Here is a 26,138-nt window from a genome sequence, read left to right as displayed (position 1 = left end):
AGGCCATTGTAAAGCGTTTTTGATAAAAGCCCTATATAAGTGCAGTCCATTTACCATTATTCTTTTGTTCTAGTGTCCATGTGGTTTTTGGCCAAGTGATCTCTGGTGAAGAGGTCGTTAAGACCATGCATTGTGCGTGCGTTTGTTTGTGGGTGACGCATGTGCACCACACTGCCCCCCGCTGGCTGTGACCTGAGGGGGGCGCCACAGAGCCAGCCAAATACAGCCACCCATTCACCTTCATTCATATTTTGGACTAGGATTACGCAAAAACTACAGACCACTTTTCATGAAACTCGATGGAGAGGTGTAGCATGTGCCAATATAGAACCAGTTGAATTTTGGCATGCACAGAGCCATTCAGGGCGGGGCTCCGTGGTCCCTGAGCACCATGATGCCAATCTAATAACAAGTCAGTCTACAAGCATCACAGACTTAGAATAAAACGGGAGGACATAGGGCTATAGGGCTATAGGCCTCCATCTAATCCATAAATTAGCATGATTCCATAATGGGGTCATAAGAGGCACGTTACTTGCTCATACTATCCACTAGGTGGCCCCATTGGAAATATTTTCACTCATATCACCTGTGGGCTAGTTTACGGAATTGGCCCAAACAAATGTCTGTGGTCAAATTGGTCTTAACTCTTGTTTTTGTAAATTCAAAAGAATAATGTATTGTTTGACGAGACGTGTTTTCTTTCTCATGTGATCAAATTATATGTTAATTAATTGGGCTATAATCTTAAATAGGCTATAATCGCTTAAATATAGATAACAGAGAGATCATTTATTGTGGAAGTAGTTTATTGTGGTTATATTGGCACAGAGAGGCGACACTGGCCGTGTCATCAGGTTAGCCTACTGCACACCCAACACTACAGGTGGCGTTCGCACCCCTCACTTTTCACAACTCAATCATACGTCTTGATTTGATTATGAATGTATATGGCGCCAAATATGACAACATGCAATACATTTCTGTTAACTTTCAACCACTGGAATATGAAAGCAAGCTAAAGCGAAGCCGCCTGACGTTTGGAGCTCACTGTAGCAGACTTCAGTATTGGAGGGATCTTCAGCGCCGCCCCCGAGTCAGACAGCGATAGCCTACTGTAACAGCCAGTTAGTCTACTGTCGGCTATCCGCTGAGTGACTGACAGAGCCTCACTGGTTCACACAGAGCGCATCAAAACTTCTATCGGGCGGTCATCGAGGGTATCAACATTCCCAATCAACCGCGATATTGGACAAATAAAACTCAGTTGTTCTAAAGGATAAGTAAGTCTACATTTAAACTGTTTTCTAATACGACTGTGAGAGAAATTAAGTAATGAACCAGTCTACATGCCAGTTGAATCAGTGAGCAGTCTGATCTGGACTGTGGGGCAGGCTATAACAGGGTTTCACACGTATGAAAGATCAGTTTGCTACTGTTGACTTGCAATGTTTGCAACTAATATCAAAACTGAGTCTGAGCAGTGAAACATCTGGTTTGTCTCTCCATGCAGTGAAACGATTGATCTTATGTGAAAGTGCTGATGAATGTGTCTGCTTCAACATAATCCAGTTTTGAACTGGGCTAGGCTACTGTAGATGGTCAGTGTCACAACGGCTTACTATAGAGTATCTTAGGTTAGCACTATGCATTTTTGATTGATTATTTTATAATTATCTGTTATATTTTTAATTAGTACAAGACAGAAGCTCTTCTAGCCTTCTGTAGACATGGTCCGCCTTTGGGTGAGACTGAGTCAATGAGGAATTGGCTGCAATATTTTCGATTAAACATTCAACTTGTGAACTCATGAATGAGTCAAGTAACTACTGCCTCTAGGAATATTCATAGTACATTGTCTGTACAAGCCAGCAGCAACATTAGCTCCTCTGTTTCTGCAGCCTCGGGCTGGTTGTAATCTTTCTAAACCAGGGCATGTTTGATCCGTACCTGGGGCAGCCTTTCTTGTGCAGGCAGCTGCAGCCTTCCCCTACTCAACTGTGAATGGTCCCCAGCTCATAACTGAGGAGTATAGGGACACATAGGCTCCTACTTCTGAGCTGTACTGAGTTGAGTTGAGATGTTCACTGGCCTAGGGGCATATCAACTTCAGCTGCTGAAACCGTACTGGAGAGGGCAATATGAAACGGATAATGCCACAGAGGTACAGTTCAGTTTGGCATGACACGTTAAGAGAGAGAGAGAGAGAGGGAGAGAGAGAGAGAGAGGGAGGGGGAGAGAGAGAGAGAGAGAGAGAGGGAGGGAGAGAGAGAGAGAGAGAGAGGGAGAGAGCGAGAGAGAGAGAGAGAGAGAGAGGGAGAGAGAGAGAGAGAGAGATAGGGAGGGAGAGAGAGAGAGAGAGAGGGAGAGAGCGAGAGAGAGAGAGAGAGAGGGAGAGAGAGATAGGGAGGGAGAGAGAGAGAGAGAGAGAGAGAGAGAGGGAGAGAGCGAGAGAGAGAGAGGGAGAGGGATGGGGCGGGGGTGATAGATTGGGGTTTACTGAGTGAGAAAGATAACACTCCCTCAGAATGTTCCCTTTTCTGCAGTTAGTTGGTTGCATAAGCCTGCTCACTATCCCAGGCATGAACCTGCTGTAACCTCTGACGGGTTTGTTGAAGGTGGAGCACCACTACTGTCAGAGGGACGGAGCGAGCCACAGAGGTTATTGTGTTTTAGACAGACGATTGGTCATCTGTTTAGTGGAAGCAAATCAAAGACAAGCAAACAGGTTTGGTCCGCTGAGCACATAGTGTATTGTGTGTTTTTATCTTGTCTAGAGGTTTCATTTAGATGTAGGCATCTAATGTTCTTTAACAGGACGGACAGGAGTCAGAGTCACACTTCAAACCAGGCCAATGTGAGTGAACTCAGTCGGCAGGAGAACTGGGATAAGATAAGGTTTGTTTATAGCAAAGGCCGCAGAAGTTGCATAAACTGTGTGATTTTCCGCCCCCCTCTTGTATGAGCAATCATTTCCTGTGCATGCTGTGACTGTTAAAAAAAACCACAACATGCTCTTCCTCACACTGCCTCAAGAGTCAAAGTCCAGCATCAGACTCATGTTCAGTGACTCACTGCCTCTACCAGCGTAGTATCTGAACAGACTCATGACTACATGTCTCAAACTGTCTCTGCCTCCAGGCATGGACTGCTCAATTGTGATTTAAAATGCGTTTCAACAAACGGTGCATTCCTAAACATTCAACTGAAACCACATTCTTTCCTCAGGAATGTTCAATTTTGTAAGCTGTCCATGTGCTGAGAAACAGAGGTTCAGGCGTCGTAGACGGCGTATTGCTCAGTGTGATTTTGCTCTGTGTTTGCTTTTAACCTGTGTTTATAAAAGCAGCTAGTGTCAAGGTCCATAGCCTCAAGGTGCGTGACAGATACAGGTATCAACAAATCACAGTTCCAGCAGAGGTGCATACTTTTCTTCTTGAAACAGGGGAGAATGTCTTTAAATCATCAGGTTGGACTTTATTTTGTTCTCTCCAAACACGCATTTTGGAGAGTCAGCTAAACACCCAGACCCAGGTCAGAATGTAGAAAAGAGGCTGTAAATGTAAAGTTTATGGTCAGTCGCTCTGAACTTCACACAGATGCCGAACTCCAACCCAGGTGTGCAGATCAAACCCATGCTGACGCATTCAGCTTTGATATGTGCTTAAATGAAACCTCCCCAGGATTGTTAAAACTTCAGAGCCTGTTCCTTGCCAAAGAATCCTAAAGACGCTGTAGGTGGGGGATTACAAAGCTCAGCGGTGGTCAGCTAAAAGCCATGCTGAGATAATGCCACGGTCATTTAGTCAGAATTGACATCACCCAAGTGCAAATGCAGCTACTGTACCACCACCCTAACATGTACTGTACCACCACCCTAACATTTTACGTTGGAAATTAACGGTTGGAACAATGCTTGTTTTAAACATTAACACTAAATGGTAAATAGACTGCACTTATATAGCGCTTTTCAACCTTAGTGGCACTCAAAGCGCTTTACAATGGCCTCTCATTCACCCATTCACACACACATTCACACACCAATGGCGGCAGCTGCCATGCAAGGTGCTAACCTCATTTGGGGTTAGGTGTCTTGCCCAAGGACACTTCGACATGTGGACAGTCAGAGCTGGGATTCGAACTGCTGACCCTTCGATCATTGAACATCCCGCTCTACCAACTGAGCTACAGCCGCCCCAATATACAGATATAAACAGATATAAACAGCACCCAAATGCATGAATCTGCATGCTCCAGGTTCTCCTAGCTAATACTATTATAAATATTATATTATATCCATGTCAAGCTTAGAGATTCAAGCAATGTGTCCTCAGTGCAGTGTCCTACACTGATTCATCATGTAGTCAAGACAAATAAAGAGCTGTGTATTCCTGGCAGCCTGACTGGTCTCTACACACCAGACTGCTCAGCAGTGACCCCAGAGCAGGGCTGGAAACTTTCTCCTTCCTCCCCGTGCAGCTTGTTTCCTGTCTAGATCCACATGGTGGAAGTGACAACATGTTTCCAGGCATCAGCCTCAGCACCAGGACAGGAAGGGGAAATCAGGGGTCAGGGGTCACACGGGCGAATCACCTGCAGGGTTCATGCAGGATTCGGATTGGTTGACCCCCGCCAGTTCACCTTAACCCTAGTTATCAACTGCCCCCCTCCCCACTCCACATAAAAAGGATCCCTCTGGCGTGCAGGAACAGCGAGTTCCCCGTGAAAGGGGAGTTGAAAGTGTCTATCCCTAGTCATGTTTAAAAGTGTCTATCCCTAGTCGTGTTTAAAAGTGTCTATCCCTAGTCGTGTTTAAAAGTGTCTATCCCTAGTCGTGTTTAAAAGTGTCTATCCCTAGTCGTGTTTAAAAGTGTCTATCCCTAGTCGTGTTTAAAAGTGTCTATCCCTAGTCGTGTTTAAAAGTGTCTATCCCTAGTCATGTTTAAAAGTGTCTATCCCTAGTCGTGTTTAAAAGTGTCTATCCCTAGTCGTGTTTAAAAGTGTCTATCCGTAGTCGTGTTTAAAAGTGTCTATCCCTAGTCGTGTTTAAAAGTGTCTTTCCCTAGTCGTGTTTAAAAGTGTCTATCCCTAGTCATGTTTAAAAGTGTCTATCCCTAGTAGTGTTTAAAAGTGTCTATCCCTAGTCATGTTTAAAAGTGTCTATCCCTAGTCGTGTTTAAAAGTGTCTTTCCCTAGTCGTGTTTAAAAGTGTCTATCCCTAGTCGTGTTTAAAAGTGTCTATCCCTAGTTGTGTTTAAAAGTGTCTATCCCTAGTAGTGTTTAAAAGTGTCTATCCCTAGTCATGTTTAAAAGTGTCTATCCCTAGTCATGTTTAAAAGTGTCTATCCCTAGTCGTGTGTAAAAGTGTCTATTCCTAGTCGTGTTTAAAAGTGTCTAGCCCTAGTCATGTTTAAAAGTGTCTAGCCCTAGTCATGTTTAAAAGTGTCTAGCCCTAGTCATGTTTAAAAGTGTCTATCCCTAATCGTGTTTAAAAGTGTCTATCCCTAGTCATGTTTAAAAGTGTCTATCCCTAGTCGTGTTTAAAAGTGTCTATCCCTAAAAGTGTCTATCCCTAGTCGTGTTTAAAAGTGTCTATCCCTAGTCATGTTTAAATGTGTCTATCCCTAGTCGTGTTTAAAAGTGTCTAGCCCTAGTCGTGTTTAAAATTGTCTAGTCCTAGTCGTGTTTAAAACTGTCTATCCCTAGTCGTGTTTAAAAGTGTCTATTCCTAGTCATGTTTAAAAGTGTCTATCCCTAGTCGTGTTTAAAAGTGTCTAGCCCTAGTCATGTTTAAAAGAGTCTATCCCTAGTCATGTGTAAAAATGTCTATCCCTAGTCGTGTTTAAAAGTGTTTAGCCCTAGTCATGTTTAAAAGTGTCTATCCCTAGTCGTGTTTAAAAGTGTCTATCCCTAGTCATGTTTAAAAGTGTCTAACCCTAGTCATGTTTAAAAGTGTCTATCCCTAGTCATGTTTAAAAGTGTCTATCCCTAGTCGTGTTTAAAAGTGTCTAGCCCTAGTCGTGTTTAAAATTGTCTAGTCCTAGTCGTGTTTAAAACTGTCTATCCCTAGTCGTGTTTAAAAGTGTCTATTCCTAGTCATGTTTAAAAGTGTCTATCCCTAGTCGTGTTTAAAAGTGTCTAGCCCTAGTCATGTTTAAAAGAGTCTATCCCTAGTCATGTGTAAAAATGTCTATCCCTAGTCGTGTTTAAAAGTGTTTAGCCCTAGTCATGTTTAAAAGTGTCTATCCCTAGTCGTGTTTAAAAGTGTCTATCCCTAGTCATGTTTAAAAGTGTCTAACCCTAGTCATGTTTAAAAGTGTCTATCCCTAGTCATGTTTAAAAGTGTCTATCCCTAGTCGTGTTTAAGTGTCTATCCCTAGTCGTGTTTAAAAGTGTCTATCCCTAGTCATGTTTAAAAGTGTCTATCCCTAGTCGTGTTTAAAAGTGTCTAGCCCTAGTCATGTTTAAATGTGTCTATCCCTAGTCGTGTTTAAAAGTGTCTATCCCTAGTCATGTTTAAATGTGTCTATCCCTAGTCGTGTTTAAAAGTGTCTAGCCCTACTCGTGTTTAAAATTGTCTAGTCCTAGTCGTGTTTAAAAGTCTCTATCCCTAGTCGTGTTTAAAACTGTCTATCCCTAGTCGTGTTTAAAAGTGTCTATCCCTAGTCGTGTTTAAAAGTGTCTATCCCTAGTCGTGTTTAAAAGTGTCTATCCCTAGTCATGTTTAAAAGTGTCTATCCCTAGTCGTGTTTTCAGAGGGAGTTTCACAGTGGTGGCTCTCCAGGGAAGCGGACGCACGGCAGGCGGGTTTAGTGGACGTCGGAGCATCTCAGCAGCGCATCAGAGCTCCTCTAGCCGGAGGCTCGACATGTCTTTACTTCCACCGTCCGGGACGGCGCTGTGGTGACTGAACACACCTTGAATTCACCCTGCAGAGCAGCGACCTGTGAATATCCAGCTGAGTGATGAGGTTGAGCGATCGAGCGGGGTCGTCCGCTCGGAGTGCAGCTATGCAGAGCGGCACCACAGCATGTTCAGGCGCGATGGGAGAATTTGGAGAGGGTCTTTTTTTAAGGCGCAGCAGATATTCCTGAGTGTAGTCCATCACACGCAGGGGGTGTCTGTGCTGTAGAGGGGGGTCTTATCCACAGACACGTCAGGCACAATCACGCGCTGTTCTCCTCGGGAACACGACACCCGTCTATTCTGAGCAGGGCTTCTGTGAGAGCTGCCGTACTATTCCTGCTCTGTGGCGGTGGTGCGGGCTGGACCCTCACAGCTAGGCCCTCACAGCTAGGCCCTCAGAACTAGGCCCTCACAGCTAGGCCCTCAGAACTAGGCCCTCACAGCTAGGCCCTCACAGCTAGGCCCTCACAGCTAGGCCCTCAGAACTAGGCCCTCACAGCTAGGCCCTCACAGCTAGGCCCTCACAACTAGGCCCTCAGAGCTAGGCCCTCACAACTAGGCCCTCAGAGCTAGGCCCTCACAGCTAGGCCCTCACAGCTAGGCCCTCAGAACTAGGCCCTCACAGCTAGGCCCTCAGAACTAGGCCCTCACAGCTAGGCCCTCACAGCTAGGCCCTCAGAGCTAGGCCCTCACAGCTAGGCCCTCAGAACTAGCACCTCAGAGCTAGGCCCTCAGAGCTAGGCCCTCAGAGCTAGGGCACACTGATGGGGAACAAGCAGGGTCTCCGCCTGAGGCCTCCTAGCTGTGTCTTCCTGACCGACTGATTGACCAAATGATTGACTGATTGATCGACTGACTGGCTGTCGTCCTAACTGACTGACTGATTGACTGACTGTCTGTCGTCCTGACTGACTGATCGACTGACTGGCTGTTGTCCTAACTGACTGACTGATCGACTGACTGGCTGTCGTCCTGACTGACTGATCGACTGACTGGCTGTCGTCCTAACTGACTGATTGACTGTCGTCCCGACCGACCGCCTGACAGTTTGGCTGAATGTCTTGAGCGAAGGCCAGTATGAATCTAGCAGTTTCCTCACAGCGATGGCCATGTTTTCCATCACTTTGACTTCTTCTACTGATGACCTATTGGCTGGACGATTGTATTTTCGCATAGGGTTGGTCCACTATGACTGCCGTACCATTAGTCATAAAAGTACTATTTTGTTTGTAGAACATCGGCATGCTCTCTGTGTGATCTGTTCACAGGCCAGCGGTTCACAGAGCTCGCCAGATATCAGCTCAGTCATTTCAGCGAACGAGACAAAGAATATGCCGTTGGATACGGTAAAAATATTTTGCCAAGGGGATGATACATATCAGACTTCAAACAGCCAGGCAGACGTTGTTTTGCGTGCGCTTGGTGCGTCTGAAGTGTGTCCAGATAGACGCGTCTCCCTCCGAGGAGAACATGAGCTTCACACTCAGCCTGGGTTAGGAAGGACTGCAGATGGCCGGCAGCTGCTCCCGGTCTCCGGCGCCGACTTCTGTGTGTGTGTGTGTGTGTGTGTGTGTGTGTGAATTAATGATTTTCTCCTCTCCACATGACTGACGTTCACTGGGGCCGGCCAGATAACGCAGTGTTGTTTTGGTGTGTGTGTGTTTTTTAATAGCCATGTCCAAGACAGCTCTCCTTTAGTTTCTGGCTCTGAAGCCTGAAGAAGCATCCAGATCTCACAGCCCTGAAACAGCGGCGCTGCGCGCGCCAGTTCACAAGGCTCGGCTCGGCCCGAACGGACAACAACACGGTGGTGTGTTTCCAGATTGTTGTTGAGCTCCGGGGCGGGAATACGGCCTGCTTATCACGGTTCCTTCCTGGGTTTCTTCAGTCCAAACACTGATTACCATGGCTGTGTTACGTCAGGCTGGGCAGCCCACTGGACATGACTTCATCAGCTTTGTTACTCATTTGTGCAGTAAAAGGCACACTCAGCCATACAGTAGGCTACACCACACAGACATGTGCTTCTAGTATGTGTGATAGACTTTTAGGGCAGTGTCTATAGCCTTAGACCTTGAGGGTTAAGGTTAAGGCTCGGTTCACTGGCGCTAGATCTAGGCACCCGACTCCAAGCCTGTGTGGTTTAACAGGCGTGAGAGACAGGAAGGGAACTTGGGTTTGTCCTCTATCTGGTCCTCACCGTGCTCAGCACGCCATGGGGGGGGGGTGAGCTGAGCTGCTGATAGGCCAGTCACAGCTGATGGAACAAGGGGTATGAAAATTGACCCATTTACCTCTAATCAGGAACTTGGAAAACAAGCAACTATGCCTTTGAGATCGAAAGGTCACTTTCTATTACTCTTTGGTTGGATAGCTACTTGGGAAAAATTGGGAGTGTATGATATTGTATACAGGCCTGTGTGTGTGTGTGTGTGTGTGTGTGTGTGTGTGTGTGTGTGTAGTATAGTATGCGTGTGAGTGTGTGTTTGTGTTGTGGGTGTGTGTCTCTGTCTCCTGTTTGATGTTGTGCCCCAGCAGGCCAGCTGCAGCAGGTACATATTTCAAATCCCTGGCATACCTCATCTGCGCCGTATAGAAAACTGATAGCATGTGCGCCCATAAACACCACCCTCATACACGCGCTATCAAAACAGATCGGCTCAAAGGATAGCTCCCTCCCTCTCCCTGCCATGAGGGAAATATCTGAGGATTATACAGCTATGTGAGATCGATCATTGCCAAAAACATGTGACACTTGAGTATGGAATACACTGTTCAGAATCAAGCTGAGCGGACATGTTTGTTTGAGTGGGTGTTAAACATTGATATTACCGGCAGCCAAATACTTCAGGACTTGAATGGCCAGTGTTTGTGAAGAGATTAATGATTATCCTCGTCTGTCAAAAATAGTGATGTATTAGTGATGGACAGATACTGTATGTTTGCTAAAACTTGAACAGTAAAGAACATCGTGGTTCACATGAAATAAACTTGGAGTGAGATATTAGAGTGTGTGCGTGTGTGTGCGTGTGTGTGTGTGTGTGTGTGTGTGTGTGTGTGTGTGTGTGTGTGTGTTTAGAGTCCTGTGGGTTGGTGCCGTCTGCCCACAATATGAGGTTTTCCATCCTGTCAGACGAAGATGGTGAAGTCATAGGACTCAATACAGGGGCTCCGTCTGGGACAGAAAGATCTGAACGCTGTCTAGAAGGGCACCATGTCTAGAAGGACACCATGTCTAGAAGGGCACCATGTCTAGAAGGGCACCATGTCTAGAAGGACACCATGTCTAGAAGGGCACCATGTCTAGAAGACACCATGTCTAGAAGGACACCATGTCTAGAAGGACACCATGTCTAGAAAGGCACCATGTCTAGAAGACACCATGTCTAGAAGACACCATGTCTAGAAGGACACCATGTCTAGAAGGGCACCATGTCTAGAAGGGCACCATGTCTAGAAGGACACCATGTCTAGAAGGGCACCATGTCTAGAAAGGCACCATGTCTAGAAGGAAACCATGTCTAGAAGGACACCATGTCTAGAAAGGCACCATGTCTAGAAGGACACCATGTCTAGAAGGACACCATGTCTAGAAGGACACCATGTCTAGAAGGACACCATGTCTAGAAAGGCACCATGTCTAGAAGGACACCATGTCTAGAAGGACACCATGTCTAGAAGGACACCATGTCTAGAAGGGCACCATGTCTAGAAGGACACCATGTCTAGAAGGACACCATGTCTAGAAAGGCACCATGTCTAGAAGACACCATGTCTAGAAGGACACCATGTCTAGAAGGACACCATGTCTAGAAGGACACCATGTCTAGAAGGACACCATGTCTAGAAGGGCACCATGTCTAGAAGGACACCATGTCTAGAAGGACACCATGTCTAGAAAGGCACCATGTCTAGAATGACACCATGTCTAGAAGGGCACCATGTCTAGAAGGACACCATGTCTAGAAGGGCACCATGTCTAGAAGGGCACCATGTCTAGAAGACACCATGTCTAGAAAGGCACCATGTCTAGAAGACACCATGTGCTACCGTACAGTAGCTACCTTTTCATTCACCATCACAGACGTTCACAGCAGATGGCTCCAGGCTCCCGTAGCTTTTTTTTTTTTTTTTACCACTAGTAACATTGGAACACAAACCCCTGGTTTTGTCTTTGGTCGTTAAATCTTTATTCAAACTTCCCGAGCAGAAGTGATAGTTATTTGGATGGAAGCTTGGAACTGGATGCTTGGTCTGATTTCAAGATGACCGCGTATTAGACTTGGCAGTAGAAGCGCTTGTTAGTGGTGAACCCAGCGGCCGTTTACAGAGGTTCAACGGAAGTTCTTCTGTTTTCAGTTCTAAATCAATACAACACAACGGATCACGAATACGCTCTTGAACGCTCTCTCATGGACTGATATCGTTCCAGAAGGAAAGAGGACATATTATATAGATTGTACAGTTATCAAACCAGTCGGTCTTCAGAGGAAGTTAACGCAACAATGGACTGATTACAGATGTGCAGTTCTGCACCTCACAGGCACAAGGGAACCCTGGTTCCACCCAGTAGAACAACATGGCATCTAACCTCCTCACGTTCCCCTGCTCTGGCCCGTTCAGTCACCTGCGTGTTCTCCTCAGCCCCTCCCAGCCCTCTCTCAGCGCTCAGACTCCCGGCGTCAGAGACGTCTCTCAGGTAAACATCCGGGGACAGGACGCCGTGGCGTGAGCTGACTGCTGGGCTCGGCCAATGAGGAAGCCAGATGGGTGTGGCCTCCACTGGCGCGCGGTGCTGATGGAGCAGTTGGCTGCTATGTCAGGCGTGCGGTGCTGGAATGCGGACGCCTCATTGAGCGTGGGGCTGGGCTGTCTCCAGCCAGAGGCCTCCAGGGGCTTATCTGACACTGGGACAGGAGCAGGGGCCGGGCGGGGCCGGGCCGGGGGCCACCAGGCTGTACGGAACAGCCAAGAGGAAAGCAGCTGAGCTGGAGGCCACCGAGGGTGCATAGCTCAGCCAGTAGGGCTGGTGCTCACGCCCCCTGCTCTCCAAAACCAGCTGGCATATCAGGGAGTTAATGACCAACAACAACAGGAAAAATGGAGGCAAAACAGGATGCAGAAAGTGTCTTACATAACTTACAGATTTCAACAAGAACCTGTCATGTTGCGCAGCTACAGTGCAGCCTCTCGTAGCTTGTGTCGTGGATGTTGTAGAGGGTGTCTTACTCCTCTGTACAGTCTGAACCAACACTTCCTCATCAGCTGCTGACGTGCGGTGATGACAGGATGTGTGACGTCGTGTCTAAATTCAGCCAGGCGGCGTCCAGAGACGCTACCTCCGCCAGAATGGGGAGGAACACTGCAGGGCTGGCCAGACCTCCCCTCTTCTCTCCTCTCCCCCTCCTGCCTTCTCTCCTCTCCCCCTCCTGCCTTCTCTCCTCTCCCCCTCCTCCCTTCTCTCCTCTCCCCCTCCTCCCTTATCTCCTCTCCCCCTCCTCCCTTCTCTCCTCTCTTCTCTCCCCTCACCCCTCCCTTCTCTCCTCTCCCCCCTCCCTTCTCACTACTCTCTCCCCTCCTCTCTCTCCCCTCTCTTCTCCCTTCTCTCCCCTCTCTTCTCCCTTCTCTCCCCTTACCCCTCCCTTCTCTCCCCTCCCCTCCCCTCTCCTCTCTCCCTTCTCCCCTCCCCTCTCTTCTCCTCTCTCTCCTCCCTTGTCCCCTCCCTGCCAGGCCCTGTCTCCTTCCTCCTTCTCTCCATGGATGATTACAAAATCAAAGGCTGCCTGTTCCCAAACCTCACAGAATCCATGGTCTCCACCCAAGAAGCACTTTAGGGAGAGCATATTTAGGGAGAGTGTTTTCATGTTCTTCTTTGATGCTGGGCTCTGGTGCAGATTCCTTGGCTTGACGTTCTGATTTTTGATCGCTGGTTTGAGCAGAGCAAAGATGAGGGTGTTTTTCTTGTCACTTCTATTTTTCGAAACACAGTAGGGAGTGTGCTCCTGGTAAAACCAGATTTATTTTAGCTGGCAAAAGTAGGAAAGAGTCTCTCTCCAAATGCCATTGTCTGAGATGGGGTTGTTTTAAATGAATATTCTTCTTTTTAGACCTTCCTGACCTGTCAAGCCTCTCAATATTGTCTGAAGGAAGCAAGCAATATTAGCGGGTAGTGAACTAAAAATATGCAACTTTGGAGAATGTGTGCTGTGATGCAGTAAGAGGTGTCCCCCTTCTGTAAAAAAAACAAACAAAAAAAGCACCTCTGTCCGGCTTTCAGCTGGACAGCAAAAGCCGCAAGCCTGACACTTTTTCCTGCTTGCCTAGCAGTATGACCAGCCCGGCTAGTCGCTGACGTGCTAACAGGCACGCTGTAGTTAGACCCGTCTGTCTTCAGCCCAAACGGTCTCTGGTTTCTCTATGCCTGGCTTTTGGCTCACTTTTTTTCCAATAATTAAATGCACAGTCCTTTGTACTCAAAATGTTACACTTTTCTAGTTCATAATATCCTGGAGAAATGTCACTCAGTCAACAGAAATGTAAATACTGGGAAACGTGTGTTTCTATTGTGTGACCCTAAACCTTGGCCAGGACTTTTCTAAATGTTGTCCAATACAATGTTTAGTCCTTAATCCATTGTTGTCCAGAAATTACAATAACAGTAAAAAAAACAACCAGACTCTTTTATACTATGTCCGTATTGTAGCATCAAATCAATTCTTGTGTATGAGACTTAATACAGTAAGCAATGGTTTCAATAGACAGTGCTTGGCTCTGCTGTCAGTCACATGCAGCCATCTGTGAGGGATTCCATGCTTCTGAGGGCCGTGAGATGACATCACCCTGACTCTGTCTCTTCTCTGACCCCCCCAGATCGGGCATGACGGCGGGGGCCCGGCGGGGGGACTAACCGGCCGGCCAGAGAGACGGAGGGAGGCGCTGACAGCCAGCCCACGACCCTTGACTCCTGTCGGGGGAAGATGGGGGAGGTGGAGGAGGACAGGGACCAGGCGGGGAAGCTCTTCGAGAGCTTTATCCAGGCGCCCACCTGTAAGGGCGCCATGCAGTCCTTCAACCTCCTGTGCAGACAGCTGGAGCTGGACCCCATGGACCACGGGACCTTCTACAGCAGCCTAAAGGCCAAGCTCACCTCCTGGAGGGCCAAGGCTCTCTGGAGCAAGCTGGACAAGAGGACCTGCCACAAGGAGTACAAGAAGGGCCAAGCCTGCCAGGGCACCAGGGTGAGACAGATAAACACTCATCACACTGCCTCCGAGCCTGGTTTGATCTAGACAAACGTGGTTTCTACCTGGGGTATCACAGCGGTAGACACTGCTCTGTATCACGGAAGACAGTAGAGACAAAGAGCTCACAGTCAGATGGTGTGAACCAGCTTGGACAGTGCACATTCCTCATTCATTTGAGATGTGATCTCCAAACGTAGTTGTGGGTAATGGTCCATATATAATTTGTATCCCTGTGAGTAATATGACCGTACAGCTCTGGCTCTGGGGGGACAGGGAGAGGGGTGGTGGGGGGGGACAGGGAGAGGGGTGGTGAGGGCGCTGACTGAGTTGTCTCTTCAGCCTGCAGCTGTCAGGACACATTCAGTCAACTACAGCACTCCCCTCCCTGCAGCTGGGCACACACACACACACACACAAACACACACACACACACACGCACACACACACACACACGCACACACACAAACAATACAAACAGCTGAGAGAGTTTGCATGGCACAGCCGATAAGACCATCAGGCCACAGACACACAGGCACATTGTACGCACACGCAACACACACTCACGCGCACATGGACACACACACACACACGCGCGTGCTCACACACACTTCCTCACATTTGCACGAAACATTACAGTTCTGCTAGACTGTAGAGTGTGTGACCTGGCAGACGCGCCGATGCGTCCCTCCATCAGTCACCAGTGTGATGTCATATCACACGTCCTCCTCTGCGTCCGTCAGCAGAGGGATTATTACCCCCGGTTCTACTGAGGAGGAGGAGGGGGGGGGGGGGGGGGGGTCTTTACAGCCCCCTCTCCTAAAAGCTTGGAACCGCGCCCAGATTGTAATTAAAGTGCATTTTAAGGGCTTCAAAATGAGCTGGATTTTAAAGTTCTCTCTGATACCAGCTGTAAACCCAACCACCCGCACACACACACACGCACCCGCACACACACACACACACACACACACACACACACACACACACACACACACACACACACACACACACACACACACTTGCTCTAGAGAGCAGTCGGCAGTGCGATGGTTAGGCCTGGCCTGGCCTGTAATTAAGCTTTCATTACGGTCTCTCTGATTGACTTTACTCCTCTGCCAGAGCGTTCCGGTCGGGTTTCGGTCTTCTGACAGCCGAGCACAGCGCCGTCAGAGTAACAGCAGCTCAGACAGACGGTTCTGCCTGATTAAGAGCAGTTAGAGAGTCTCACGTTCGACCGGGGGTTTCTCTTGGCTGTGTTTAGCAGGCCTAGCTACATCAAAGGGTGTTCCATGAAAGAGAAACCCTTCCTAAAAAAGAGACTGCGGTTTCATCTCACGTCTCAAGATTGCGTATTGAGCGATCGGATTTGAGGTGATAGAGAATGAAGCAAACCCAGCTATTCCCAACGCTCCAGCGCAGCCGCGAGTCTCTCTGTCTCCTCGGAGTTCCGTCAGATCATCCCAGCTCCGCAGCTTGACTAACGGCCTGTCCCCTTCGGGGGGAGCGGGTGACGTGCTTCGGTGTTTGATGGCGGTTCAGTGAATTAGGTCATACGGCTCTCTATGCGCTTAGCCTGCGGGGACGGGACGGCGGTCTGCGGGGATATGAAGTCATCTCCGCCGTAGCGCGGCGCGCAGCTGGACGCTAGACGTTGACAAGCACACGCTGTTTTGTTCCCTTGATAGATTTTAATGAGAAACAAAACAGCGTTACATTTCCCTTACTTTACCTTAATACAGTCAATACAACCCAGATATAATAATGATGATGATAATAATAATTTAATTTAAAAATAACTGGATTTGTATAGCACCTTTCATGCAAATAAATGCAGCTCAAAGTGCTTTACAACAGTGCGCATGCAGAGTGCTTCACATAAAAATAGACAGACAATAAACAAAAAGCAGGAAAATAAGATGGAAGAAAAAACACAGAAAGATAAAGATAAGAATCAAATAAAGTACAGTGTAAAAATGACAGTTTAATAAAATGTTGTACTGGAGATGTAGGCTACCTTAAAAAAAAGAAAGAAAAGTGCAAAATCCCGCAAGTGCAAAAGGAGCTAGTTAAAAGCTAAAGTGAAGAGATATGTTTTTAGCTTTCTTTTAAAACCATTCAGCAAGCTGGCTTCCCTGATATCTATTGTATTGTATGTAGATAGGTATTGTGTTCCATAGCTTTGGGCCATAATTGACAAAGGCTGTAGGCCTACTCCCGATCTTCTTCCGACTGTAGCTGGGAACTTCTAGATGTGAGGAAAGCGTATTATATTCCTGTTGCTGATCGCTGCTCAATTCTAAACGCAAATGACCCAGTGGTCACCGGTAACGTTCACAGTAGCTCATCTCTGGTCTGGTGGGAGTTCTTGAGGAGTGGGATTGGGAGGGAAGTGTCCCGGAGAGAGACGGGTTTCCAGGGCGGTGTCGTTGGCCAGGGCCAGATTCAGTGGAAACTATTTGGACCGGCTCTGTCCTGTGAGCAAGATCCTGGTCGCACTGGGGAGTCTGTTCACCTCTGCAGAACACACACACTGGTTTCCATAACGCCACTTATTCCATTGTGTGTGTGTGTGTGTGTGTGAGAGAGAGAGAGAGAGAGAGGGAGAGAGAGAGAGAGAGAGACAGAGAGAGACAGAGGGAGAGAGGGAGAGAGAGAGAGAGAGAGAGAGAGAGAGAGAGAGAGAGGGAATCCTTTAATTATCATGAAATCACATTAGGGTCAATCACAACTGTGTTAGATGACCTAATGCTTGACTAATACAGTAGATCACTCCCCCTCCCTCAGATCTCCCAGAGGTGGGTGATGGTTGGAGTAGTTCAGCATTCATGAGATGCATGTAGTCATAGGCGCTAAATCTGATTTCCTTTTGCTTATGTAAACTGTTAAAGGCTCACATGGAAACGTTTCTTTCTCTGTGTTATTGTTTAGTTTTTACCATTTAACTCCTTTTACCATATCCAGACCTTTGGATGAAGGTTTTAGACAAAATTAACCATTTACTTCAAATTCTACCCAGCTTGGGGGTCACACTGAGCGATAACGACCAGTCCAAAAAGAACCTTTTCCTCCTGTATTTCAACACTTCCAGTACTAAACAAGTTTTAACACATACAGCCCTAGACCAGCCCTCCTTTACTACAGGCTGTCTTTGCCACGGTCGTAAATCTCCCCCTGAACGCCTCCTAAGGGAACTGAAGTGTGTCATCAACATTTCCACGCTTGGCCTCCTCTCCCGACAACTGTGACATCCTGACAGATGGACTTCTTTATACTTTGATGCTGTGGAAAATCACCCTCCCACCGGGCAAACATCCCCCCTGTACGGACCCCGCTGCTCCCGTGCTGCGCCGTTTTAAACTCCACAGCGTTCCAGAATGTTCCAGAAGGTTCCAGAGCGTTCCAGAACGCCGCTTCCGGCGTCGCTTCATTTCTCCTCCGGTCTAATTCCAGCGCAGCCCCGCGTGCTCGTCTCCCGGCAGGGTTGCCAGGTTTGTGCTGTGGGCCCCCCAGGTGGTCCTCCTCACATGATCGTGCATCTTAACTCTCGACGGCGCGAGCCTTGGCACTGTCGCTAGCCAGGCCGGAGCTAGATGGGCGTCACGTCAGGTCTGCAGCAGGCCCAGCGGCTTGACCCAGCCGGGCTGCCGTAGCCCAGTGAAGCCAGGATAAGCAGGAGTGCTGAGGAGGTCCACTCATCCCGGGGATGGAGGGGGTTCCTGTCCATAAGATGTATGCAATGTATGAGCAATACATCGTAATGTTATTTTGTTTAGACATGTTCATAAACAGAAGCATGAATGTATATCACGGTCCCAGTGTGAAGCAGCGCCATTGTGCTCATCCAGACTCCGCTGGTACACACTGTTCTCAGAGCCTGCAGGCTGATGTCATCCACACTCTTTCTATTTTGATAAGCCAGTTTGATCTGGCTCTCTGTGCTCAGTCTGCGCTGTGAGGGTGTGACTGACAGCTAGCCCCGCCCCTGTGAGGGTGTGACTGACAGCTAGCCCCGCCCCAGGGGCAGCCGGGCAGACACAGGGGAGAGGTGAAAGATCGGCGTGGGAGCACCCTGCCCAGGGGGAGGTCACAGGTGGGGAGCGGACAGGAAGTCACTGTGTCCTGACTCAGCGATCTGGACAGAGCCCTCAGGAAGACCTCCGTGCTGGGATAACACAGCAGAGCACAGGAACGGCGCAAACACACGCCGCTCCATAGAAACAGGCGTGAACATCAGCGCAGCGCCGGGCTGTGATTACTGCCGTCAGGTTTGATAACGCCTCCTTTTGTGGGTCTGCGTGGTCGGGGGACATCTGGATAAATAGAGCCGGTGTTATTCCGGCGTTTGAAACGAGACATTGTTTCATATCTCATTACCTCAGCCCATCTCCCCAGAGGGGGGTTATCAGACAGACACCAGAGACGGTCAGCAGCACACCTGGGACGCCCCTTCCTCTCCAGCCTGTCTGTCTGTCTGTCTGTCTGTCTGTCTGTCTGTCTGTCTGTCTGTCTGTCTGCCTGTCTATCTGCCTGCCTACCTGCCTACCTGTCTACCTGTCTATCTGTCTGCCTGCCTACCTGCCTACCTGTCTACCTGTCTACCTGTCTGCCTGCCTACCTGCCTACCTGTCTACCTGTCTACCTGTCTGGGAGTCTGGCTGCCGGCCCACTGTGGTGCTGCTGTCTGTCCTAAAGAAGCTCGTCCACTGTCACTGTATAATCAGCCAGCGTGATGAGAAGTAGCAGGCCTGTCCAGACACAGCGTCAGCCAACCACCTGGGTTGAGCTCACACCTGAGAGCCTGCTGAACACCCCCCCCCCCCCCTCCCACACACACACACACACACACACACACACACACACACACACACACACACACACACACACACACACACACATACACACACACACACTTTCCAACCCCCGGGCCTGTAAGTGCTGTGTTCCTCACTGATGACATGCTGCCTAATCACACAGGATGCCGGTGAGAGAACAGTCTTATTTCTGTTGCGGGCAGCGGTGGGCCTTTTATGGTGAGATGGTGGGAGGCGGACATCTTGGCACGGACTGCTCTGTAAACAGCATCCTGGACAGGGCTCTACTCACCCAGCCCTGCGGTGGGAGGGAGAGAGAGGGAGGGAGAGAGAGAGGGAGAGAGAAGGAGAAAGAGAGGGAGGGAGAGAATGAAAGAGAGAGCGCGGCACGTTAAGTGTACACAAACACGACCAAGCCCTCGGGGTGGAGGCGGGCGCTGAAACGCCAGCGTGTCACAACATCGACGTGACCGACGCCTCCCGGGAGCTCCTGTGGGCCCTCCCCTCCCCTAACCCTCACCCTCCTGTGGGCCCTCCCCTCCCCTAACCCTCACCCTCCTGTGGACCCTCCCCTAACCCTCACCCTCCCGGGAGCTCCTGTGGGCCCTCCCCTCCCCTAACCCTCGCCCCCCAGGCCCACGCACAGGGGGACAGGAAGTCTGCCCCGGCCTCGCCCTGCCTGTACGCAGGTCAGCTCCAGAGGTCAGCCCAGAGGTCAGCCCCTCTGTTGTGGGCCCTGGTGGGTGGGATGGATGGATGGGACAGCCGGGGTGGAGGGAGGGCAGGAGAGGAAATGAACGGTAGGAGAGGGGTCACGCCGGGTTACCAGGACCGGCTGAGGCGTGGACTGGTCAGGTTATGGTTAAGGAAGCGTCTCATTGGACACGGCGGGGGACGCGGCTTGACTCAGCAGCGGTGCGGTGAGGAGCTGGTACTTCAGAGGAATGAATCACTCCTAAACTAACACAAGCACTCACACACACATACACACACACACACACACACACACACACACACACACACACACATACACTACAAACACACACACACAGACACACTACAAACACACGCACACACACACACACATAACATCGTTTTTCATCCTCTGCAGAGGGGTGGATGAGGTCATGTTCCCACCACACATTCTCAGACAGATCTTGTAACCCAAAAATCTGACTTCATCCATATTTGACTGAGGGAGATGTATGAATCATGCCTTTGAAATGACTAGGCTGTAATTAGGATTTAAGATTGAGGCACCGGTACATTACACGCTCCCCCAGCCAAGGGGAGGAACAGCAAGACCCCGTCGTCCCTGGCCGTCTCTCTGTGTACCTGAGGCTGCAGGGTAAACACTCATGAACTCATCTCCTCATTCATCATGTTTTATTAACCATGACGAGGCAGGCACGATTTATGATGATGGTGGTATGATGGCGCTGTTTATGTGCTCTCTTGGTATGCTCATAAACCAATCTTTATTTCAAGGTGATAATTAACCTCAGCCTTCATTCCTTTTCGACAGCCCCATCCTGAGATGTGTCATCACCCTAGCTGTGTTTGAAACTGTTCCCTATTCCCTATATAGTGCACTATATAGTGTGTCCGCCATTTTTTTGTAGTGTTCGAATTCTCAATGGTTGATTTCATTCACTATATAGTCCACTACAAAATACCCACAATTCAAGTTGATTTCTTGTGAACAGGAGATGTACCCATGGAGGTATAGGGATGTACCCTACAATTTCTCCCGTATACCACAATGCAACGCTGTCATGTTTTACCGAAAGAGAAGACGTGAAGAAGAAGACAGCAGCTATCGGTGGCTAAAGCAGTTAGCTAACATTATGATGATTCCTCTAGCTGTTTTGCTGCTAATGCGAGTTTGAGTTTGCCTCCGTTTATGCCCGAGAAACAGAAGTTGAACCAACGGCATCAAAATAATCACAGAAATCATTGCACATCATTAGAATTTCAACAATTTATTTGGGATTTAACATTCAAAACTGAACATGGAAACTGAACACTACCCGAGTACATTTCAACCTGCTGCCATCAGCGCTTGGTTTGTTTACGTGATACTGGGCGCCCATGAATATCCGATGCAATGATGTTTCATGTAGTGTCCAAAAACCATTTAACCACCATGTAGTTCACTATATGGGTAGCACTACATAGGGAATAGGGAGTGAGTGAACGAGGGAAGGATTTTGAACACAGCTCATGTGTAGCGTACGATCCCGTGGTCACGTGCGCTCCCCTTCTCTCCGCCACAGTGCCTGATCATCGGCGGGGGGCCCTGTGGTCTGAGGACGGCCATCGAGCTGGCCCTGCTGGGGGCCAAGGTGGTGGTGATCGAGAAGAGGGACTCCTTCTCCAGGAACAACGTTCTTCACCTCTGGCCCTACACCATCCACGACCTCAGGGGCCTCGGGGCCAAGAAGTTCTACGGGAAGTTCTGCGCCGGCGCCATCGACCACATCAGTGAGTACCATCCACGCGCAACACGGGGCGTTTTAGACCCCACTTTCCTGAGATGAACATGCTTTAATGTAGTGTAAGTAAGTAAGTAAGTAAGTAAGTAGCCTTGAGGGCAGGAGCCTGTCTCCTGATTCCTTAGAGTGAGGCAGCTTGATGTACAGTACAAGTACACGACTCTAGAACTGTATTTGGCAGGGACTAAAACCCAGTCCAACCCTGAGTGCCAAGCAGAGAGGCATTGGGTACCATTTTGATAGTTTTTGGCATGACTCGGCCGGGGATCAAACCTCCAACCTCCCAATCTCAGGGCGGACACTCTAACCACAGGCCCACTGAGCTGGTGGTACTGTATTGACTTTGGCATATTCAGACTATTTATCATTAAGCTCATTCAATCATGCTCTGAGGAAACATGCTGGGTTTCTAGTTCACCTGCACACACGATAGGTTTACTTGCTCTTCATTGCCCTCCCTAGCGGTGCTGTGTTTGGTGGTGTTCCTGCCCGACCTCCTCGTTCTGAGGTCAGGGTTGAGGAGCTGAAGGTGACCCTGCCAACTGCTCTAATCAGCACAGACACAAAGCAGGCTGCCAAGCGCTGTCGCTCACTGAGAGAAAATCTTTCCACAACTCTCAAGTGTCAGTGTTACAGATCAAGGGCCAAGATTACTTGTGTGTGAATCAATTTGAATGGAGGAGTAAAACCAACAGCCAAGTAGGTTGTGTGGATGTTTTTAACAATTCAACCCATTGTTTGTGTGTTGTACATGTGTGTTGTGTGTGTGTGTGTGTGTATGTTTGTGTGTGTGTGTGTGTGTGTGTGTCTGTGTCAGGTATTCGTCAGCTCCAGCTCATGTTGCTGAAGGTCGCTCTGCTCTTAGCGGTGGAGTTCCACGTCAGTGTAGAGTTCGTCAAGCTGCTTGAACCTCCAGAAGACCAGGAGAATGAAGGTAACTGTCCTCACATTCACTGCATCTGCTGCCCAATATACCTTACTACCCACCAGCATACCCCAACTCTCAGTCTATATACACAGAGGACATGTTTGGTAGCGTTTGGACCTCTGCAACGTTAGAGAGAGGAGAGAGGAGGGCCCCTCTGGCAGCGGTCAGCTGGGCAGCCATGCTTCTCTCCCTCTGTCTAAGATCAGGGCTGAGGGATGCAGGCGAGCCCACCTCCCCTTCCAACCGCAGAACCAACTAGACATGGTGCTGAGGGAGCACAGAGCTCCGCCCCTCAATGCAGGTTGTGGCTCTGTTCATGGCAAAATTGAATGGGTTCTAAATTGGCCCATGCCACACCCTTCCACCGAGTTTAAGCGTAATCCTAGACCCCCTTGCCCCCCCGCACACCCCAGTCCAAACCCCTTGTCTCTAGCGCCCCCACACAGGGAGCTGACTTCGTTCTAAGTTTTGTTTTCATTCATGGATCTGGCCTGTGATTCGGATCTGCTCCAAAATGTAACAGGTTCTAAGGTGGCCCATGAGACACCCCTTCACTGAGTTTCATAAAAATCGGTTTGGTAGTTTTCGTGTAATCATAGTACAAAAAATGAATGGAAGTGAATGGGCAGTCCGGCTGTGTTTGGGCGGCCCGTGGACCGGACCCATTATTCGGATCCACTCCAAAATATACAAGGTTGTAAGTTGGACCATTCTACACCCCTCCACCGAGTTTTGTGAGAATCGGTCCAGTAGTTTTTGCATAATCCTGCTAACAGACAAACACACACACGCGCACGCCACCGTGTGAGTGGGTTCTGGAGTGGAGAGGTGTGCGGGTTCTGGAGTGGAGAGGGGAGCGGGTTCTGGAGCGGGTTCTGGAGTGGAGAGGTGAGCGGATTCTGGAGTGGAGAGGGGAGCGGGTTCTGGAGCGGGTTCTGGAGTGGAGAGGTGAGCGGATTCTGGAGTGTGCACTGAGGAACGGCGGCGCCCGGCTGAAAGCCCGCCTATCTGAAGCGTCGTCTGTCCACTTGACCCTCTCTTCCCAGGGGCCCTGCTGACTGGACCCTCTCTTCCCAGGGGCCCGGCTGACTGGACTACTGGACTGAGGCTCATCACTCGGCCGGCGCGGCCGTCTCTCTCTCCTGTTGCGGCATCTGTGCACTGATAAACACAAGAGGCTCGCCTAAATTTGGAAACAAAATGGCCTCCTCTCTTTGGGCTTGTGACAGAGTTCACTGTGCCCTTGACATGAAGGGGTGCATGCTTTCACTGATGATCGAACCCAGCGGACTGTCAGCCAGGCCAGGACCATGTGGGTCTCTCTGCCCCTCTCTAACGCACAACATCACTAACCCACACGCAAGCCATCACACGCACTCAAAATCACTAACATATTGAGCTCTACAGCAGTCAGTTCTCTGGGATCAATTATATCACATGTCAAGATGCTCCATCTATTTCATGTAATTAGACTCAGAGAGTCATTGTATAAAATGACTCTGTGTCCCTCTCACTGTTGGAGCTGTCAGAATTATCCGGGGTCAACACCGTGCTGTTGGAAGTAGCATGGATATTCTCCCTCATACGTAACAGCCCAAAATAGCAAGGAGTCAGTATTATTTGCTGTTTACTTGCTCACCCCCTTCTCTATCTCTCTGCTGAGCTCTATCCAGTCACACAGTTCATGTGTTCTGTTCATGTGGATGGATGTGTCCTGATTGCTTTTCCTCTTTTCTTCCTTCTCCTCTCCTCTCCTCTCCTCTCCTCTCCTCTCCTCTCCTCTCCTCTCCTCTCCTCTCCTCTCCTCTCCTCTCCTCTCCTCTCCTCTCCTCTCCTCTCCTCTCCTCTCCTCTCCTCTCCTCTCCTCTCCTCTCCTCTCCTCTCCTCTCCTCTCCTGTGTGTGTGTCCAGGTCCAGGATGGAGGGCGGAGGTCCGGCCAGCTGACCACCCCGTGGCTGATTTTGACTTTGACGTGGTGGTGGGAGCAGACGGACGCAGAAACACTCTGGAGGGTGAGGAGGGTGAGGGTTAGGAGGGTTAGGGTGAGGGTGAGGAGGGTGAGGAGGGTTAGGGTGAGGAGGGTGAGGGTGAGGAGGGTTAGGGTGAGGGGGAGGAGGGTTAGGGTGAGGAGGGTTAGGGTTAGGGTGAGCGTGAGGGTGAGGAGGGTTAGGGTGAGGGGGGGGAGGGTGAGGAGGGTGAGGGTGAGGAGGGTTAGGGTGAGGGGGGGGAGGGTTAGGGTGAGGGTGAGGGGGGGAGGGTGAGGATGAGGATGAGGAGGGTGAGGGGGGGAGGGTGAGGGTGAGGAGGGTTAGGGTGAGGGTGAGGAGAGTGAGGGTGAGGAGGGTTAGGGTGAGGGGGGGGAGAGTGAGGGTGAGGACGGTTAGGGTGAGGGGGGGAGGGTTAGGGTGAGGGGGGAAGGGTTAGGGTGAGGGGGGAAGGGTTAGGGTGAGGGGGGGAGGGTGAGGGTTAGGAGGGTGAGGGGGGGGGGTGAGGGTGAGGGGGGGAGGGTTAGGGTGAGGGTGAGTCTGTCTCTATGGAGAATTCACAGACCTGCTGACATCCTGAGCACAGACACAGCTATGTGATATCTGATATCGGAGCGCATGACTCAAGTGGGTCTTCCCCAGTTTGCTCAATCATGTTTACTAAACACATCCCCCGTCCAAAGCTAGATCAACGCCAATGTTCCTTAACACGTAGGCCTGCTGTACACCTGAAGGAACTGCAAACCCAAATGTACTCTTCTTGAGTCTGTGGGTTAGGGTTAGGATTAGGGTTATTCTCATATTTACCCTCGTCTGGATAACTGCTAACCGTAACCAAGAGAAACTCTGATTGTTCTTGGCTGTGCTTTTTGGCTCCAGAAACCATTCGTTTGAAATGCATTGTCTCATCCCCCAAAAAGTTATGAAACCATAAAAATGTAAGCAGGCCTCTGTAAAGTGATATCCGCTGATGTCACCGGCTCCCTTGTTACATGTGAAATCACCGTAACAGCGCCGCTACACGGAGGAGCGCCTTCATCTGGACCACATTCAGCAGCTGATGCACGTTGATCTCTCTCTCCGAAAAACACCGTCATCCTCCCATCACTTCCATCCACATGCTTCTTCCTAAAAAGGGCATCTTCAGTCTCTAAACAACGAGACTCTTAGCTCATTGCATGATTACGAACAAGTCTGAAAAAAGAGTTTTTTTCCCCCCCTCGGCGGTTTTTGAGGGTGCTGCTATCAGGCCCTGACTGGAGAGAGGGTTAAATATACCCTGATTTGCGGCCAGCTAATGATCTTGAGGGGAACGCAGCTGCGTGTTGGGCAGAGCGGTGAGGTGACAGGGAGGGGGGCGGAATCCCCCGGGGGAATTAAACGCTGACAGTGATGGAGCAGAGCTGGCGGGCGTTCAAACGCTGCCTCCTCCTACAACGCACATTTTACAGCCTCATAGGTTATTTTGTAGGAAGAGAGAGGGAGAGCGAAGGAGAGAGAGAGAGAGAGAGAGAGAGATGGAGGGAGGGAGAGCGAGCGAGAGAGAGAGAGAGAGAGAGAGGCTTAAATCATTCATCCTCCTTTCCTTTCTGCAGCCACAGCACTGCAGGGGTTAACTAATCAGGATATTCCAGGACCCTAACCCTAGAGTAACCCTAACCCTAACGCTAGCCCCAGGACCCTAACCCTAGAGTAACCCTAACCCTAACGCTAGCCCCAGGACCCTAACCCTAGAGTAACCCTAACGCTAGCCCCAGGACCCTAACCCT

The 26,138-nt window shown here is 49.5% G+C and overlaps 1 protein-coding gene across 1 annotated transcript in view; it reads left to right on the top strand.

The window, feature by feature from the left end:
* The first annotated feature begins 1,148 nt into the window (after window positions 1-1,148).
* Window positions 1,149-26,138, top strand: part of mical2a (microtubule associated monooxygenase, calponin and LIM domain containing 2a) — a 45,912-nt gene continuing 20,922 nt past the window's right edge. Inside the window, exons 1-5 of the mRNA XM_084436963.1 lie at window positions 1,149-1,283; window positions 13,777-14,144; window positions 21,238-21,445; window positions 22,274-22,390; window positions 24,295-24,396. Coding sequence (XP_084293089.1) covers window positions 13,884-14,144; window positions 21,238-21,445; window positions 22,274-22,390; window positions 24,295-24,396 — 688 coding nt within the window. The 5' untranslated portion in view covers window positions 1,149-1,283; window positions 13,777-13,883. The remainder of the gene's footprint in view (window positions 1,284-13,776; window positions 14,145-21,237; window positions 21,446-22,273; window positions 22,391-24,294; window positions 24,397-26,138) is intronic.

The sequence above is a fragment of the Borostomias antarcticus genome (assembly GCF_949987555.1).
Source record: "Borostomias antarcticus genome assembly, chromosome: 4".
In the NCBI taxonomy this organism is placed as follows: domain Eukaryota; kingdom Metazoa; phylum Chordata; class Actinopteri; order Stomiiformes; family Stomiidae; genus Borostomias; species Borostomias antarcticus.
This window is presented reverse-complemented; position numbering and strand designations above follow the sequence as displayed.